Source organism: Plectropomus leopardus, chromosome 18 (assembly GCF_008729295.1).
Source record: "Plectropomus leopardus isolate mb chromosome 18, YSFRI_Pleo_2.0, whole genome shotgun sequence".
Taxonomy (NCBI): Eukaryota; Metazoa; Chordata; class Actinopteri; order Perciformes; family Serranidae; genus Plectropomus; species Plectropomus leopardus.
Window position 1 is genome coordinate 17825485 of NC_056480.1, and position 20968 is coordinate 17846452.

General features: G+C 38.9%; 1 protein-coding gene across 1 annotated transcript in view; it reads right to left on the reverse strand.

Moving 5' to 3' along the window:
• gabbr2 (gamma-aminobutyric acid (GABA) B receptor, 2) overlaps nucleotides 1-20968 on the reverse strand; it is a 167259-nt gene that overhangs the window by 71346 nt on the left and 74945 nt on the right. The window contains exons 6-11 of the mRNA XM_042505973.1: nucleotides 19879-20121; nucleotides 12070-12130; nucleotides 3778-3858; nucleotides 2217-2367; nucleotides 1751-1883; nucleotides 123-230 (exon numbers count right to left, since the gene is read on the reverse strand). Of these exons, the coding sequence (XP_042361907.1) occupies nucleotides 123-230; nucleotides 1751-1883; nucleotides 2217-2367; nucleotides 3778-3858; nucleotides 12070-12130; nucleotides 19879-20121 (777 nt within the window). The remainder of the gene's footprint in view (nucleotides 1-122; nucleotides 231-1750; nucleotides 1884-2216; nucleotides 2368-3777; nucleotides 3859-12069; nucleotides 12131-19878; nucleotides 20122-20968) is intronic.

Here is a 20968-nt window from a genome sequence, read left to right on the forward strand (position 1 = left end):
TGTGGCCCTTTGCTGCATGTCCATTTGTCCAATAGGCAAACAAATTCATCTTTGAAGCATATGTGTCATAATTTAAACAATCAAGTCCTCTTACTATAAAATAAAGACTATTTTTTCAATACCTTCTTCTTCATCTTCACATTTTTGAAGATGGCGTGCACCCTCCAGGTTTTGGCAAACATGGCGCCGAAAGCTGTCGTGTATCCAACGATGAGGATCCATGTCCGAACCTATCAGAACAACAGGAAAACAGATAATTGTGTCATGTCTCAAACTGGTGATCAAGGCTTAAAACAACATCTGATCTGACAGGTATTTGCATTTCTCTCAAGAAGTTCATTCAAAATAGCTTCGTGAGGGCTCTAAAAATAAGAAGCTGTCAGATTTATTTTCTCTCTCCAAGTGTGGAGCTCTGGGAGAACGTCCTGGACCATAGAAGCTGTCACACTCCTGAGAGCATTTCATCTTAATGAGAAACAAAATGTAGACCTCTTACTGCTTTGGTACAAAGGACACTGCTGACATGTTTTAAAAGCTTCAAATTTTAATAGAGACTATGAACTCCTAAAATAGCTACAGAGTGCTTCTTTATACCGTACATGTTTGACTGCCGGGTGTGACACGTGTTTGTTTTTATGTGTGTATCTATGTGTGAGCCCACATCTGCACCACACATAGTGTAAAGCTTCACACATTTACACCTAGCTGTCTTCACCTGCAGCTCTCTACTATTTCTAGAGAGTTACAAAGCAGGGCAGGGACAGAGCACTGGGTAAAGAAGACAGCAAAAAAACAATTACACCATCTATTCTCAAGGAGACCAGCACGTATTGATTGGTGGTGAATGGATCAACCTCTGTGGTCCTCTGCTGTAGAACTTCGTCTGATGTGACAAGCTCTGTTTTGGCTCTGCAGCAAAACTCTAGTCAGGTGGTGGCAGCTCGAGACGTGCCCTGCCTAGCATTACTCTGGTGTGCATGTGTGTGTGTATCTCTGTGTATGGGAGGGGGGTATCTCAGTGGAAACTGGTTATCACTGTAATCAAAACTCTTTAATTAATCCTGCATCTACATAGTCACATAGTAATGCTACCTGGGGGGAGACACTTAATGTGCTCCATGCTAGCTAGAGAGCCAAAGAGAGAGAGATTCAATCAGTTTTCACTTAGAGTTGGTCGCAAAGTGCATGTGATTAGTGTTTAGGCAGTATTATTTCTATTTTAGCTCATGTTCACAACTACTAAGCAATGTTCAATTGTGCTATTGGAATGGAATATGATGGGGATCCAACCCCAACTTCTTTACAGTGCTCCAGGGATGACGTTTTTCTGTAGGCATACCAGAAAGCTAATGTCGTCCCTAGTCAAAAAGCCTTTTTGCATTGGATTTAGGATCACTGCAGAAAATAAGCTCTGTGGTGAACAAATGTTTATGATACTTACACACTTTGGTCAGCAAGATAATCTTCAAAAATTAACACCACTTTCAAGATTTTTGAAGCCTTAGTGTACTTGCCAGAAATAAAAAGCTATTGCTAGGCTAAAACAAACTTCACTAGGGTTGTGTCGTCACTGCTATCAGGCTGTAAAGCTATGTTCGGTGCAGCATGATGTGATTACGTTCCATAGTGTAAAATAGCCACCCCTTGTCAGCAACTTGTTAGGACACATAAAAGCTTTACATTTTGCAAGTGGGAAACAAAGTGTATTGACGTGACAATTTTGCTTGATATCAGGCAAGGGGTTACTCACAGTGCAGAGGGTCTCAAACTCTTTGTCAGAGACAAAACCTCCGTCAAGGCCAAACAGGAAGATAGAAGCGTAGGACAGCATGCCTCCAAGTATGATCAGGTTGTTCATGTAGGGACTGGACATCTTGATTAGTCTGGAAGAGAAGATTAGATTAGATTAAAATAGAATAAAATAGGTCCTATTCATCAAAAACACTTTGGCGTGATATCTTGGTATGAAGGAGAGTGAAATGTGAAATAATAATGTACCTGCAGACAATTAATCATCCTTTCACTTCAATACAATTCAATCTCTCCTGATTCATTTTGTCCTTCATTCATCCCCCTCTTCCTGCTCTTTTAGCACTGACCCTTCATTTCCTTTCGTGCTGCACTTTGCATTCATCTATTTTGCCTTCACTAGCTAGCCTTCATGTAATCCCTCTCTCCATCCCTCTGCTCAAAGGCTGTGCTTCACCAATGCTGACCTGTGGTTACGGTTCTTGATGTTGAAGAACAGGAAGGCCCCTGCCATGAGCATGCCCAATATGGTGATGGTGGACAGGATGCTATAGAGGGGCACGTTGATGTGGCGCCGCTGCAGACGCACAAATGTACGATCTTTGGGAGGCTCCACACCTAAGAAGAAGACATGGTGTGTTACGAAAAAAGACGATCTCTCAAAATGAATAAGGTTCAAAGATAATGTGAGAGGAGTATTTTTACAACAGTGGTTTTGGGGGGTGTGAAAAATCATATAGTCTGTGATAATACTGGTATAATTTTTAATATGATAGGAAAACTTCATATTGTGATAGTGGCAATCTTTTGACTTGTTGACATGATGGTGTCATATTGCTACATACGGCAATAACAAACGTGGCCAACAGCAAAATTGCTACCAGCCCAGAGAAACTTAAGTGGTGTAGAGTCTGTGGCTGGTAACATAGCAGCCTGTCAAAATAAATGCAGGTCTCAGTCATATATAAATACTTTTTAGATGTGTAATTTTTGATGAATTTTATTTTGTTGCAATATTTATATTTTATACACAATCTGAATCCTCACTTTGAGTGACTGCTGTTGTTTACAAAGTAAAGAACTGAGAAATAACTTTTCTTTTTAGTGAATATTTGAAGGCAAACTAAATGTATGTTGACTCATACAACTATAACACTTATTTTGTTGCAATTTTCCTCAAAATTAATGATAAAATATTCTTAGTGTTTTTGTCATATCATCAAGAATATCATTATTGCAAAAACATACCCTAAAAGATTGTGATATTATTTTATTGCCATATCACCCACCGCTATTAAAGACCTGCCTCCTTCAAATTCTTTTCTCTTGAGCCACAAAATAATGACACTGCAACAGACATCCGGTGATTTGAGACCCATTTCCTGGTCCTCGGTTTCCCCTAGTTGAGTGCATGTATCTCAGTGCACTACAGTCAAGTTATTGTGGTTAGACACTGCACTTTCTTATCTTTTGCTTCATTTTTCTCCCACCAGTGTGCCAATCGATCGCGATGGCATCATCTTACACATCTCCACTCACTGTGGTCAGAGAGGTGGAAACAAGCATCTTAGATGGTACTGTCCTTGAGTTTCTTTATATGGGGCAGGGCCGAAAAGATGGGGAGAGAGAGGGAGGGTGGTGAGGAGGAGAATAGCCAGGGGGATAGAACAAATTATAAAGTATGTCAACACAAGTAAACGGGGGAGGGGTGAAAAATGGACTGGTAAATAATTTAGCCGATGGAGGACAGTTTAGAGTGGTAAAGGAGAGTGGTGAAACCCTACACAGAGAGGTGGTAGAGTATTTCTGAGTATGTACGTGGGCTGGAAAGAGTTTGGCTTCAAGTGGGCACGTGAATGACAGAAGAGAGTGCTAAGGTGGTAAGTGATGGACCTTTAACATGTATGTAAACACACATCAGATGCATTACTTTTTTCTTTTTCAGCGTGTTTTATGTCCCTGTGCCAGTGCTCACAGGGTCACATACAAGGACACACATACATAAATACAGTATCGCCTTTTTCATACCTTGGAACATTATGGAGTTGTTGTTGAGGTCCAGCACATCAGCAATTGCGTTGTACTCTCCCACCTTTACCTCCTGGCCCTCTGTTAAACACACACAAACATATGCACACATTAAAATGAATGCATGTGGACAAATCCGGCTACTGGATGCCAGCACCCTTTTGCTACTCTCTGGACTGGTTTTACGCTTCCAGAGCAGTAAAATCTGCTGAGTAAAATCGTGCTAAACAACACTAATAGTCTAAAACAATGCAAGTGGCTCTGTGACACAATCTGATGCCGTTAAATGCTAAGATCAGCATGCTAACAAGCTCACAATGACAATATGTTGATGTTTAGCAGGTATGATTGTTAAACCTTACCCTAACCAAACCCACTCTTCTTGCCTAAAATGAACCAATCCTGCCAATGAAGGCAACAAGTACTAGCCAATCATAGGAAGAGTAGGGTGACTAAAATCTGCTCAAAGGTGTCATCACCAATGATTGCCTTGTATACTGTCTGTTATACTGATTTTATACTGATACAACTGTATGTATTGTGTTGTTTTATGTAGTGAAATGTTTATATTTATGGAATTGTATATATTGTCCTGGTTTAAGTAGTGAAGGCTACTTGCTGTTTTGTGCATTTTTCGTTTTTTTTTTTGTTTCAGAACAGCTGATCAAAATAAGATCAGTCAACTCTGAGTATGTTCAGCCTGAGAGAGGCTCGTTCACGGTTAGCACAGAAAGCCATCATCAGTGGAGCATCAATAATGTGATTCACAATGGCAGGAGACAGAGTTAAAAGCAGAGATAGTTATTTTACCCCATCTAAATTAGAGATTTTAATAATCACGTACGTGGAACATGAAATCTATCTTCAAAAAAAACAAAACCGAATACTGCAGCTGCAGCTTAACAACATGAGATAGCATGGGAAAAGATTACGGAGTGTGTTAATGCACAAGCTTTGAATACTATGTTATTTATAAAATATATAAAGTCCATTCATTCATTTATTCGTTCATTTTCACAAAATGATGGCATGTCGGTGACATGTGTGTCTCATTTCCCAGTAAGAACCAAGACACAACTTTCTATTTGGAAAGTGGCTGGTATTATGTATGAATATTCAGTATACCCTAATTTGAAATGAATATAGACCTATTTTCACCATGTTTTCAACCACCTAAAATACGATCACAACATCTACAACATTTGATCATTTTGCCAATTCACTGGGTTGTAAAGCAAGATATTGACCAGTATAGACATTTAGTTATTACACAAAGGCATAATTTCACCGCATGTAATCTTTTATTAATATGCAATTTAAGAGAAATCTACACGCTGTCAGCTGCCAACAAGAAGCTTTAAGTCATCGTGAAGGGAGATGCTGTCCCTGTCAAAAAAAAAAAATCTTCTCACTGTAGCCTCACTCGCATACGCAAATATAGGTGTGAAGTATAAATTTTGACAAAGACATCACTGTTACTGTAAATAGACGGTGGTGTAGAGGATCAGAAACTGTGCCTTTTACTCAGAGTGTGGAGTTTGAAACTGGCGGAAGGCGCATTAGTTTAGGGCTCTGAATTGAAAACTGTCCGTGTAGTCGTCCAACATGATTATAGGCATTTATTTGCACATTTCAGAGGACGACACTGTTACTTTTGCAAAGCCAATTAAATTATGGCCTCAATGTGAATGATCAATCAGTGTCTTCAAAAAGGCCTAGTGCAGAAAAAAGACAAAATCACCAGGATTCTGAATGTCATTTCACCTATGACCATAGTCATTTTATGAAATTATTTTCAATGGAAAAATGTCAACTGTGTTGTGTCTAATATACAGAAAATAAAGAAACATTTTTTAAAAATATTAACACTGTTCATATATTGTAATATAATTTTCTATATCCTCTAAATTCCACGATGTGTAATATTTGATGTATGTGGGCGGAGGAGATTGCTCTGATAAATGACAGACTGTAAAATCGTACGCTATTTTCCATACGGAGACGCCTGCGGAAACAATCGGCATTCAAATGGGTCTTATTTACCTCTCCTGACTCAACAGCCTTCAATTAATTTGTGCCTCAACGTCCACAATTTAATTGAGAAAAGTATCCGCCGTGTCTGTCCTCCCTGCTTATCGGTCGGCAGGTGATCAGTATCAGGCTGAGAGGAAACAAACCTGCCAGCGAGCAGGTTTGTTTGACTGAGCATGTTGCCGTAGTAAGTGACTCAGGGTGACACTGAGTTGGCTTTGTCAAATGGGAAACGCAGTTTCCCTAATTTCAGGCTTAACATACTCAGAGTTTCCACGAATCTGGCTTCCTGAATCTGGCTTCCTGCAAATTAGCTGCTTATTAACTCTGGTGCAATAACTTAAAATTGTGAGCTGAATCTTTAAAAATAAACAATATAAAATGTATACTGCACGAACATTGACTGTGGTACTTCCTAGAGACAGTCAAGGGATTGTAAGCTGCTGTACACCCCAGCCTACAAACATCACTGTCTCTGTGGAGTTCTGCTCAAACACAGCTATTTCAGGATTTAGTGTTTTCTCTTTTAGAAACAACGATGAGTCCCTCAGGTGTAATATTGTAGGAAGCGTGACCTTGTCAGACAAGTCTGGGCCTTCACTCTCCCTCACTCATAAAGATTACTCACTTAGGGTGTACACCAGGGAGGAGAGAAGAAGGGGATGAGAAGAGGGGACAGATTATTCTGACTCTTTTTCTGTAAGCACTACAAACCACCAGCAATTTCTTCTGGTGTGCACGCACAAATCTGTCTCTGCTTCTCCCTGTTATCACTGTTATAGGCCCATTGAACATCTAGGCAGCATTGTCCTTGACTAGGAAAATGACAGATAACATCAGCTATTGCAGCATCACAGGGCACCGCATTCCCCTCTGCTCTCCTCTCCTCTCCTTTCTGTGAATCACCTCATTTGATCTCCAGTTCTGGCATCAAAGCACCAGCACATGCTGAAAATGTTAGACAGGCTATATGTGACAATTTCAGAACAGCAAATTTTATGTGCATACACAATGAGGATTTGTGTTTCTCAAACTTCTCGGTGCTGAACAAGGATCAATAACCATGTTTCCCTTGACCACGTCCTTTGTTAGGATCTAAACAGCAGAAGGGATTGTATATCTCTCTTCCTTTGAGATGCTAAAATACTATCCCAGCACTCCATCCCCACAGGGAATATTGATGGCTGCAGCAGGGTGGTAAATCTCAACCTATTGCTCAGCCTATGCAAACATATTTCACACCTTTATTGTTTGATTAGTCACTTTAAATAACTGTACAATCAGTGACGAATTTATTGAACATGAAACAACTTTCCTAACATTTTTTTCAATGTTCGTTTTAATGTTTGCATTGACTTGTTTTACGTACTGATGTTTTAGCAATAATACATGTGTTTGGGAAGAACTGAAAATATGACGGATAAATGGATGAATGAGACTTATAATAATCTTATGAGATTGTACTGCACGAGTTGTGTTGGAATTTGTAAACTCATGTTTCGACATAGTTTCACTGTTAAATGTGACCCCCGTTAAGTTCAGTTTGTGAAGAACTTTCAGCATTTTTGTATTCTACGGAAAATAATGTATTCTTCAAGAATTTGTGGCCTCACTTCTGTTTGTGGCCTCACTTCTGTTTAAAGCATGGGAAGTTAAAAAATTGACAGAAATTGCATGGGAAAAGTGCTTTAAAATTATAATAATTCTGTGACATAATATGAAATTCTGATAATTATAAATAAATGAATATTTAATAATAAATACATTTTTTAAAGTTTTTGTTCACATACAGTGTTCCTCGCTCTCAGTGCAGTTAGTCTTTGGTAATCTGTGTTAATTCTCAAAACTGTTTTAATTGACATGCTAAAGATGAAGACTTTTTATTTATTTATTTGTCACTGATGCACTCGCTACTCAAGCACAAATGACTTGTCCTCTTTGGAGCAGAAACTCATGCTGGTTTGAAAACTCAAATATCAAAGCGGTGGTTGGCCGGACCTAATTCACAGTACGACTCTTTTACAATGCTGAATCCCAAAAATCTTTTATCAGCACATTCCAACCCGTCTCTACAGAAGTGTCTGTAAATGTAATTAAATTCATTAGTTCTTTTCCACGCGGCTCACATTAGTTTGTCTCTGATCAAGTTCATTTTATTTTGTTTCATGTCAGATGTGTGAAATTCTAACATGGGAAAAAAATGCTGCTTCATTTAAAAGCATTTGTGGTATAGTTCAATGATATTCTAGTGAGCTATTTAAGTTGAAAGGACTGTGAGAGGACTATTGCCTAGAGGTAAACTGACAGCAGTGAGGGTGTTGCTAGTTCAAATTCCTACAGCAGATGATAGAAAAGCAGGAAATTAATTCTTACTCGAGGGGTGTTGCAAACAGTAAGTCCTATCATTTATCTCTGAAGATCCAAAACATCTTAACCTTTTACCGTAACGTATCACAACCCCACCTTTCATATATATATATATATGCTATACGAGACAATATATATATATATATATATATATATATATATATATATATATATATATATATATATATATATATATATATATATATATATGTATATATATATATAAAATTGAAGCTATCTTTTCCTAACAGATTGACAAACGCCTCCTAAATGCCTGGAAGTGTGTTGATTTAAAATCTGTACTCGGAGGGACTACGACTGCGATCAAGACCTCTGGTAGCGAGCTATCTCTTATTCCCATGAGAGACAGTGGGAATAAGAGCCACTGAGGCCCCTGACTAAGAACGCCTGACAGGGTGAAATGGAGGATCAGAGGCTGAGGACAGATGATAGGGTCATGTTGAGGATCACTGCCTTTTGAAATATTCAAGCTGGGGCTGTCCCTCCTCTCGTCTCCACCCAGCTCAGGCTCTTGGTGTGTCAAAAGGGTGACAAATTCACGGTCCCTGACAAGTGAGGAAGAAGTGATGGAGTGAAGGTTGAGGAGGGATGGAGGAGATATAATAAAGCTAGCAGTGAAATAGTGAGAGAGAGCGGTAACATAGGGTAGGATTTGGTTGAGGAAAGTGGGCATTGGAGACACAGTGGACAGCCAGTTCAAGGGAAAAAAGAAACATGGAAAAGTCACAAGTGTGTTTCACAAGTTAATAGACGTGTGATTTAGGCTAAGGCATTTGTGTTTCCTTTTCTCAAAATCTGTTAAAAAAACTCTACATTTCGGTCATGAAAACATCCACTGCCCTTGTTATCCCAAGTCGCAAAACTCTGCCCAATGACCCCCCAGCAGTGTGAAAGCACTCTGTCCCCTTAAGTGTTCCTCCTGCTGTTTGGTTTGATTTTTGCAGGTGACCTACAGGTACAGACAAGAGGGTCATCAGGCCTTTAGTCATGCATTTACTTCAGTTGGACCAAATTTATTTAAGATGGCTCCTCGATCTCCCTGTCTGTAGCTGTGTCTCACCGCACTTCTTAACAAGTTTTCAGTTTGTTGTGTGTCTTCAAATGTCAAAATTCACAAAAAAAGCCTTTTAATTATTGAGCGTGCTATTAATGTACGTTACTGTCCCATAATGGCTTGCACAAAAAAGAGAGGTATCAACCAAAATAACCCAGTGCCATTTAACATCAAAACTTCTCCAGTCAAAGGATACCTGCATCCAATCTTTTTTGTACCCAGATATAGAAAAACAAAAGACTATTAGAGATGTTCTGATCTCAAAGACCAGCATAGATGGAAAAGTCGTAAGGTATTTTTTAGCTGACCTAGTTTTAGCAGAAAACTTGATCTGAACACCCCTAGACTATATGTATGTTTTTGCTCACAGCCGATTAATGCAAAAAGTCTTTGATTTTTATGTGTCCCGTGATTGGCCCACTACCACAGCAGCTATAACCCAAACAGTCTATGGTGTGGTGAAGCAGAACACGGAGTATTTGACGGAGTTGGCATTTCAGCATGCAGAATGCCACCAAACGTTTGAAAGTATGACTACACTACATGACTGTAGTGTCTGGTGGCATTTTACCCAACTGAATGCTTCCATCCCCATGATGAGTACTGAATAAAGTATAAACAAAAAGGTATTAAATGAAGTATTCTACAGTATTCTTGGTACAGGTATCATTTTCAGGGTACTTGCAGGGCTGGACTGGCCATCTGGCATACTGGGCACTTTCTTGGTGGTCCGATGTTACTATTACTCTTTTTTTTTCCCTCAGATCGTCCCATTGGTTATTTTCTTGAGTGACACGAGGCTGGCCCAATCACATCTTTAAACCCTTCCCCCTTTGGGCTCAGTGCCTTTATCAAAATGCAAGGGAGAAGCAGAGAAATTGCAAGCCTAAAGGATACTTTAACCTGGACTATTTAGACCTTTTTTAGCGACAAGCTGCTCAGAATAAACTCAGTCAGCAGCTCCTGTCATAGCAGCACAGCAGCTGCGACTCTCCCTCTTCTCTCTCACGGTGAACATGCAGGTAGGACTGAGTGCAACGGAGATCGAAGTTGCCAGGTCTTAATGTCATAAGCCTGTTGTGATAAAAGCCTATGCAGAGCTCAACAAAGCATTTCTACCATAAAATGAAATTTGTGCCTAAAAATTTAACAGAATATAGGAAATAAAGGGGGAGTACCACAGACTCAATGCTTAATATGTGTCCCCTACAATTTTGAAAAATACCTAAGCCTTTGTGTAATTTAATATATAACTAACTTACTTTTGTGTGATCGATTGTGGTGGGCTGGTCCAGTCAGATTTTTTGTCCAAGTCCAGGCCTGGGCTCAGGTATTGGTACTATACTTTTGAAGTGATACCCCCAACCCTACTGTCATTCTATTCACAGTTTAATTAATGTCTCAAGTTTGTTATTATTTCCTGTTATTGCATGACAGCAAAGAACAGTGATCACTTAACTACAAAAACAGCATGGTATAAAGTCCACACTGTGGACAATTCCTATCTAATATGGAAGTGGGACACAGCTTCTGTCTTACTCACCACCCTCTATCTGGATAATTGATATTGGTGTTGTAAATGTTCTTGTTTTTACCACGCAATCTCCATGGAACACTACAAAGTCACACTACAGACTGAGTTCATTTCGTATTAGTTAAACATAAATGGATTTTAAATTACTATAACTCATATGCCACTCTCCTTTTTCCTCAAACCAACTGAGCCTGCTGTAACAGCATTAGGATACATACATAGTCAGTCAGCAATAGAGAGATACACACCAGCATATGCATAAACACTCACATACTGTCCTCTATCTCACACACACACACGGAGTGTGATGTATACAGCCAGAGGGACAGAGCCCCTCTGCAGTGGGGGAGATAAGATGGTTAGGCAGAGAGGACTGAACAGCCCCATGCAGTGTGCTACATACAGTCTGGGGAGCCTGGGAGCTGGGAATCCCCTGCATCAAGATGCAATCTCGGGGTTATTTTCCCACTCAGCAGGCCCTGTTGGCTCAAAAACAACCTCAGGACGATGCTATGAGGATGGAGAATACTGAGACATGTTTTTATGTACAAACCTTGACAGTCCAGACATACAGCCTGTCACCACAGAGGAGATCAAGCAGAGTAAAGCACCACGGGCCTTGCACTTTCAAGTTTTAGATTCACCTAACCTGCACCCACACAGAGGCAGGGAGGGCACGCAACTCCAAACAGAAAGACTTGTGGGGACTATCCACAGAAAAACATTTTTATGTTTTTCTGACAAACAGCCCTTGCAGTCATGCAAATAATGACTATGCTCTCTAGAAAAACAACTAATGAGATAAATGTGAGTACAAAGCTTCTGACTTGAAAACTGTTAAATCCTTGAGCCTCCTTTTCCCGTGTACACTGTATGACTCTGCTGTGAGCTTTTCCTAAGTCCTATTGGTCAGGTTCCATTAACAGCACTGGTATATCAACCGTGGCAGCCTTCTGGCTTGAGAAAAATTGTAAGTGGCTTTCCAAAAACTGTGGTAATCCTGCAACATTTCTGAAACAATTGCAGGTTTTACTGAACACAGACGTGCAGCAGTTGGAGTTCAAACAAATTATAGCAATAATTCCCAGTGGAGTCACGTCAAAAGCGAGTATGGCTGGCTGGAGTTGGGTGTGACAGTCATGAAAAAGGCAAAACAAAGGCCTTGATGCTTTGGAAACAATGTTTTCCATTCAAAACAGATTGAACAAAGGTAACGGTTTGTAAACAACATACACACCAGCCCTCAAATGACTGAGGAATAGAGCAGTTTTAGTGTCACACATACCTTGAAACTGGTTGAATTTTATTGTGCCCATCCTCTCTCCATTCCGAAACATAACTTGGCCCTGAAAAGAAGAAAAAACAAACAACATAAATATGTATCTTTAATGTTTAACAAAAAACACTGGAAACACATAAAGTCAGTCGTGGAATGTAAGTAAGTACATTTACTTATGCACTGCACTAAAGTACAAATTCACTTTACTTGAGTATTACTCCACTACATTTTAGAGGGAAATATTGAACTTTTTTTCCATCACCACATTTTGCAAATTCAGATTTTTGCATACAAATTCAAGTTTATAAAATACAACGTTTTGTTATATATTATTTTAAAGTTTATACAAGTAATAACAAGTTATAAAACTGCAGCTGCAATGATTAGTTTTTTAAGTAATCAGTTGACTGACAGAAAGTTCAAAGTTTTTTGTGTGTGTGTGTGTATATATACACATACACACACAATTATAATAAATATAATTTTGAGTTTTGGGGACTTTTCTGTTTTCAATAACTGAATTTTTGGGTGGGTTTTTTTTTCAATTTTTCTTTTTGTTTTTACAAAAAAAATTAAACAATGTTTTATTTATTTTTAAAGTATTCATTTTTTTAAAAGCTTTTTTGCATATTAATTTTATTATTTAATTGTTTTTACTTAAGTTCAATTTTCAATGCAGGACTTGGAGTGTGGTATTAGTACTTTTACTTAAGTGAAAGATATGACTACTTCTCCCACCACTGCATACAGTATACATATTTGAACTTTTAAAACATTATATTCTGCTGAAGAAGATGCAGCATAAGCAGTCAAGTGAATTTTAGTATATAAAAAAAGTAGCTTAGCTCAACTAAATTTATGCACAGTGCTTTCCTGATACTGAAGCGTTAGCAGGCAAAGGGCAGAGTCTTGGCTCCTGCACACACTGCATCTCATTTGATTAGAAGTGGCCAAAATTGATCTGTTTATAGAGGTAAACAAAATTATCCCCAGGCCAATTCATTTGCTAATATCGTTGCAACAACATCAGGTCAGCAAGGCTGCCTGGTTAACTGTGTTGGTTTCTCACATAGCATTTAACAGAAAAATGTGCAGTGGTCAGTGAGTGTAGCAAAGATTTTATTCTACATATTTTTATTTCTCAATAATCATTTCACCTCCAAAAGTGTGTGTTGTCAGTCAAACAACTGCCCTAAAAAAATAACAATTGAACGTCTTTGATTCAAGCTCCACAGGAACAAGACAAGGCAATTTCAAGGCAGGCGGCGTCTGGCAAACGCAGACAAGGTAGACAAAAGCAATCCAACTTTGTGGCAATATCGTAAGACATATTCAAATCAATTTCTGTCGCCTTATCTCTCTCATGTATTCTTTCTCTCCCTTGTTCTATTTTCTCCTTCCCTCAGTCTCTTTATCCCTCTCTCCCTCTTCATCTACCAAGACTGTTCAATTAATTCAGCCCGCCATCTGCTTACAGAGCTCCTTAATTACACATTTAACTGGGTTTACATATTACTGGCCTGCTAACAAAACAGGTGACAGCAGAGAGCGAGATAGATAGATAGAAAGTGAGAGATAGATAGATAGATAGAAAGAATGAGATAGACAGATAGAGAAAAAGAAAAAGAGAGACAGAGAGAGAGAGAGAGAGAGCATTTGCATTGGCTGATTAAAAGACAGCTGAGGGGGGGATATGGGGAAGGAAGCTGGAGAGCCAATTTTGCCTCAAAAAGATGGCAAGCTTTGAAGTAGCAGAGCAGGATCCCGCCCCCCTGTTTTAATCCCAGTCTTTGTGTGGCATCTTTGATGTTTGTGCGCGTGCAAGCATGTCAATGTCTATGCACTTAATATGTTGTCACAACACGCTAGTGTACATGCGTGCGTCCCTGATGATGCATTTATGCCAACTACTCTTGAGACGCAGGGTCTACAGTGTCGTTTTTACCCCAGCAATGCACAACAGATCCTTTGCTGACAATTCCACACCGCAGTGTCGATCTGAGTTGTCGACACTAACAAGTTCCTTTCGTCACACACTGCTCTGTCCTACAATATGCTGTGCAATTATGCCTGAAGTGTAAGTAGGACAGTGCGGTGCACCTCGGTTCAGCTCATTAGGTATTACATTCAGATATCTGTGATGTGTAAACACGGTCAGACAATGTGGGCTGAAAACAGGGGAACTTGACTTGAACTGGTAATGACTGTGAGTGTATGTATCCAGGTTTCTAGAGTAGCTGCACCGTCATGCTCTCGCCGAGCATTAGCGTCGTCACCATAATTGCTTTTCACATCAGCAAAAGTGGAGCTATCGCAAACTTCACTGAAATGGCGTGTAGTCCTCTCTAGTGTGTACACAGTTTGGAGACTATGAAAAGTGAATCAAACACAGAGGTGAAGGAGGTATTCAGTTCCTTTACTTAAGCAGCAAGTACTAATACCACACAGTGAAAATAATCTGTTTTGAAAATGTTACATTAATAAAAGTAAGAAAGTCTAATTATAAAATGTAGCTGAAATATGAAAAGTAAAAGTACTCACGAAAAAAAAGAAAATTAAAAGATACCCAAAAATCAGAACTATTTATAAAAAAATCACTGAATGACTTAATTTTTATTACAATAGTTGTCAAAGTACCCAATTCAGAAAAATATAAAGAACACCAAAAAAAACCCCTCAAAACTATTCAAAAACAAAAAAAAAATTACTTAAATGTTTATCAAAATAGTTGCCAGTTTATTTTTTGTCAGTTAATTGAATTATGGACTGATCACTTCAGCTGTACTTGTACAAATAGTTAGAAGATAAATATGGTGAAGTAAAAAATACAATATTTTCCTCTGAAAAGCAGTGGAGTTCAAAGTACAAAGTGAAGTGAAAAGAAAATATTCAAGTAAGTACCTGAAATTTTTACCGAAGTACAGTACTTGAGTAAATGTACTTAGTTACATTCCACCACTGATCAAACACATGCAGAGGCACTGACTCTAACATCCTCACTTAGAAATAAATGTCCATGCTATAACGATTAAATTAACCTCCTTTGACCAATATTCAAAGAAGATAATGTAAAGCCTCTGTCTACGAGGTATTATGCTCCTCTGCAGCTTAGGCAACCTCACTGGAGTGTACTGACCCAGACAGGTGTCCCCTGTCTGGTATTCAAAAGGACGTTCAAACCTAAGTCACAATAGTGGCTGATGGAGCAATCACTGTGTCTAGGGCGTGCGTGCGTGCGTGCGTGTGTGTGTGTGTGTTTGTGTGTGTTTGTGAATTTGTCTTGTTGAAGTGAGACGGCGGAAGTGGCCAGGTATCACTTTGTCAATGGAGGTGAGAAAACTGTCAGTGACAGGTGTGTTGGGGTCAAATGAGATGTCAGTCTGTGGGCTGCAGGTGTGACATCCTCCGGGGTTTTCAGGGTTTGAGGTGGGATCACAATTGATGTAAGTGTGATGCACACATACACACACTGACACACATTGACCCTTTGAAAGCTGAGCAAATTGGCTTTATTTCTTTCGAAAAGGAGGCAATGAGCGACTTGAGAAGAAATGAACCACGAAATAGCAAGAAATTACTGAAAAGTTGCAAGAAAATTACCTGAAATTGGAAAAAAAAAAGGGTACAGAAAGAGAAAGGTAAAAGAACAAAACAGGAAATTGCCTGCAAAAAGTGCTAAATTAAAATAATACATATAAATATTAATCTTTTTTCTGTAATCTAATTTTAAATATATATTTATGTATGTAGTTTTCTTGATATTTTATCTTTGTTATCTGAAAAATTTCAGGTAATTTTCTTTGTCACCTTTTACTGTTTTTCTTTTCAATTGCAGGACGTTTGCTGCCAAGTTGGTGATTGCCTTTTTCCAATGTTTCCAAAAGAAATCAAACCAATTTGTGCACATTTCAAAGGTTTAAATATCTGCAAAAGGCGTCTGAACAAAGCACCAAAAAAGTGATGTCGCACCAGATTTCAAAGGGTTAACAGTGAAAAGCAGATGCACATAACCCTCCCCTGTGTGTTTCACCTCAGTGTGTCCATTTGACTGTCAAACCTCAGGCTGTGCTACTCACCATTGCCTAGAAAGACACTGATACTGACGCAATGACCACTGACCACAGATAAAAAACAGCAAAACATCCCAGCACACTTGTCATCTCTGATCACAATGTGCTGTGTCTCTCCCCATGCAGCCCTCCCTGGTGAATTCCAGTGTACATCATCCTGTGGTTCCAGCAGCTATCTGCACTCTCTATGGCCTGACAATCTCTCCCAGCTAATGTCAGTCCTCCTCTCTATGGCCCTGACAGCAGCCAGATCAATACTGTGGAGCCCTCCATGATCACTCTCCTTCTGCCGCAGCTGCTACCGATTCAGCACTGATCTGCGAAGACCTGCGTGTTTACACCCCAAACACACGGCGTAAAATCGTGACATCCAGAAAGACACTGGGCTCAAGGTAGGGTGTGATCCCGTATGATAGAGCACACATGCACACATAACATTTAAACTGAGGGCAGCCATGCGGAGTATGCCATTTCAGTGGTGCTTGCACATGGATTAATGTTATTGGAAATCCAGTGCAAGTCATTGCAATTCATAAGCAAATCGAGCGAGTTGTGTAATAGCCACTTTTGAAATCTGAATACAAAAATAGCATAAAAGATGTTTGCAGTGTGGAGGGGAAATTGCCTTCCTATGATTTTGTCTGCCTTGTGTGGGTGGAAGTTTCTATGTACTATGTGTGTGCTACATACAGGGAACACTTTTGATCTTGTTTCATGTAATCCCTTTAAGGAACAGCTATAAATATCGATAGATTGCAAATCTTTGGGTACAAAAATGCATTTAATTATTGCTGTCTTTAAACAGCATAATTGTTTACTACATGCACAATATTCTTGCTCAGTTTGCTTTTATTCCGATGAGGATTGGGGTCGCAGACAATTGAGCTTATTATACAGTGTACTGTGTTTTATTTAGGTCACAGTATATCTGGATGTAGATCAGCTAACATAAAACTGCCATGAAAATGACAAGACAATTAATTGGTGTCATCAAGTGTCATTCGGTCGAATATGTCATTTTTAATGCAAATCTGTCATTGTTTGAGATGTATTTGTTATGACAACTTGATATTAACCAAGACAATATAAATGCCATAGCAGGCCTTGTTAACCCTTTAAAACCTTAGCAAACTGGCTTGATTTCTCTCAAAAACATGGAAAGTGGGCGATGAACAACTTGACAAAAAATAGCCCCAAAATTAGCAAGAAATTCTTGAGGAGTATGCAAATACAAACACAAACACACACACACACACACACACACACACACACACACACACACACACAAATATATTTTTCCTCACCAAATTAGTTTTAAATATATAATAATAAGAATTATGACTGTAGTTTTCTGGACATTGTTTCCTATAATGGAGACCATTGTAATGATGTCATAGATATTTTATTATAAAACTTTCTTTTTTACAAATTTCAAGACAACAGTTTCAAAGGATCCTGCTTCATAATGAGCACTTTTCATTTTGATGAAGGTTTATTTTGAAGCACACACTCCTCTTAGAACCTGAACACATCATTTTTACTTTTGAAAGAGTATTTATAAACTTTGGCATCATAAGTACACTTAATCAAGTAAGGGATTTGAGTACCTCTCCCACCACTGACAGCTACATGTATAGGATCAATATGTGTCAGTACAAATATGAAAGGAGAGAATGAATTTTCTAGCTGAACAAACAGCCTAACAGAACTTCATTATCTATTTGGGTGCCTGTGAGTAAGGCGTGAATGAATTGCTACATGGCCATCAATATTCCTGCACTGCTTTGCTTCCCTGAGTCTCAGAGGAAAGACATGGTGTCAGCCTGCTCCTGATCAGCAGCTCTGAGTGGGTCTTTGCTGAGAGAGGTGAGAGTAGAGGGGCAAGGCATGACAACTCGGAGGATTTGGTAGAGTGCTGCAACACATATCCACGTCCCCCAGGGACATTAGCCCCAAAGGACCTCAAAATAACACAAGTCAGTAGCCTGTACTGATTTTCTCCAAGGCTTGTTTCCTCTCTCTTTCTGTCTCTCTTGTTCTGTTTATATGTATACTGCACTAGAAGCTGTATTTCTAGCTTATTACAGTACATCTTTTCATTCCTGCTTTGTTTCAGCCTTCACTTTAGTCTCTCATGCTTCCACATGTAGTCAATGTTTATGAGAAAATGCTGATCATTCATTGAACCCTACTGCTGTAATTTCACAGTGTAGCCAATCTTCCTCCCCATCTTTTCTCTTCACTTGCATTTTTCAGGCTATTTATTTGTAAAAACAGTTTATAATATGAGTAATGTTCTGCTTTACTGTAAGGCACTGCATGCCTACTGGCTGTCTAGGCTGGAAGCAGCACAGTATCCTCTAATAATGGAGTGGCCTTTACAAGGGAACAGGAGATATCCTCTAACAGCTCAATAGGAAGTGAGAGTGATCACACGCACACACACGCACACACACGCACACACACAGACACACAGCTTGTAGCTAGCATAGCCACCAGGATCAATCTTGAATGCATTGGAGTGAGTCGGCAGCACCAAATGACACCACTTTAGGCTTCATACAGAGACAAGGATGGCTAAGTAACCTTCTCTGTATGCAGGCTTCCAGTCGTACAGAGCGGTAATTAATGCCTGTATGTGTTGTTCTGACATTTGCCCTCTCCATATAGTACAAATATAGAATAATATACAGTTTATATGCATACACATCTATGGCATTTTTGTTTTCCCAAAAAGATGCTTCTTCAACAGTAGTAGCATATTTTATGTATGGTTTGAATGTGTTTCTCTAAACCAGGTATACTCAACTTCCTTTGCTTTGGGGCCACTTTTGCAAAATAACAGGAGGCAATGGGCCAGTCTCAGCAGCCGGGCATTTCAAGGGTTTCAGAAAATTTCAGAATTTCAAGATGTTTCTTGGTTATGTTTATTGGGACAATTCTAGGATTTTGAGACATTTCAAGGATTTTTGGACATTTTTAAGGGATTTCAGAAGATTTTGGATCGATCTTGGACATTTCTAGAATTTTAGGACATTTCTTGGATGTTAGGACATTTTTAGGATTTTAGGATGTTTCTAGAATTTTAGGACATTTCTCAAATTTTAGGGCATCTTAGGATGTTTCTCAAATTTTAGGAAATTTCTAGGATTTTAGGATGTTTTAAGTATTTTAGGACATTTCGGGGATCTTAGGACATTTCTTGGATTTTAAGACATTTCTTGGATTTTAGTACATTAGGGGCTTAGCTAGGACCTATGTCGGAGGGTGCGGGGGGATCCTCCACTGGCATTTTTTTTATAAACAAGCTCTATTTTGATGCTGTTTTATGCACTCTGACAGCTTGTGTGTCATCATGTGAATTAGAAAATGGCTGGGGGGCCACACGGCGCCCTATTGAGGGCCATAAGTTGAGTATCACTGCTCTAAACCATGTTTGTATCTACATATGCACTGCTTGTCTGAGTGTCTTTCTCCCACTCCCTCACTGAATGTGTCTCATCAATATTGAAAAATACCTTTTGCCAGCATGTACATGTTCATGTTCAGTATGTGAGGGTCTGGAGAGTATCTTTGTGTTCACACTTGTGAACTAAGTGTAGACAGTGGGTGCTCTGGTGTCTCAGTGTATATACTGAAAGTGGTCGAAGTAAAAGAAATCCATTTTAGCTTCCAGCATGTTAGACTGTGCCATAATTTTACATGTTCCCATTAAAAATAAATGTCAATCTGCTGTATAACTTACTGTAACACCAAAGAAGTTGGTTTCGTTCATGACGTCCAGTACCATTTTCCCCACTTCACGGTCATCCACTGTGAAGTTGTGGTAGGTGTTCTGCCGTTGTTTTACCCGGAGCAGTTCCATCACTCGAGTCAATGTTTTAGCAATGACCCAGATACCATCGTAGGCAAAGCCGTGAAACTTGCTGGCCTCCACACCTTTCTGCTGAAGCTCTCGGCTGTACTCCCGCTCGTACTCCTTAGGGGTCTGATGGAGAGGCAAAAGAGAGGAGATCAGAGCGATAAAATGTGCATCTCTTAACTTTTTCAATATTTTATTCTTCCCTTAGAAAATGCATTCATTTTGGATCATTTCAGATTCACTATTATTGGTGAAACTCTGTCAAAGAAGAAGGAATTATTTCCCACACAATTTGAGATACAAAGTTACTGGAAATGCTGTTTAAGCATCAATGCTCCTGTGTTGAGTGCTCAGTGCAGCGTGAAAACAAATCCCATGATTGATTTTTGTTGAGATCTCTGGTTTTAAAACATGCATCTAATAGGACTTTTTATAGAGAAGTTTGCTCTTGTCTCTGCAGATTACATACACAGTTGCATAAAACATATTGTAGCCACAGGATGAAATGAAAAACTTCAACATAACTAAAAACAAAATGTTTCACAATTCCACTGAACTTTATTTGCCAAGGTTGCTGTGGTGTACATTGTACATTCAATCAACAGCATAATTCAAAGCAGTGTTGCACGACTATGTCATCTTTTACACTCCAATGTCAGTGTGTATATTAGCTGTTGTTCTAATTTTTCTTGTTTTAATGGTTCACTTTCAGCATATGTTAAAATCATTTTTAGTCCTTCCTTGGAATACATTTTTTTTGTTCTTTTTGTATTTTGATTGTGTATTTTTTTCTATATCTATTTCTACGTCTGTAACTTATGTTGCTGCCTGTCTTGACCAATAGTTAAATAAATAAATAAATAAATAAAATCAGATCTGGCGACCACGCTTTCTGGCATGTCACGTAAACTAAGGTCTAACATAATCAAACTTTTCTCAATTGTTTTAACCAAACTTTGACTTCATGTCTCAT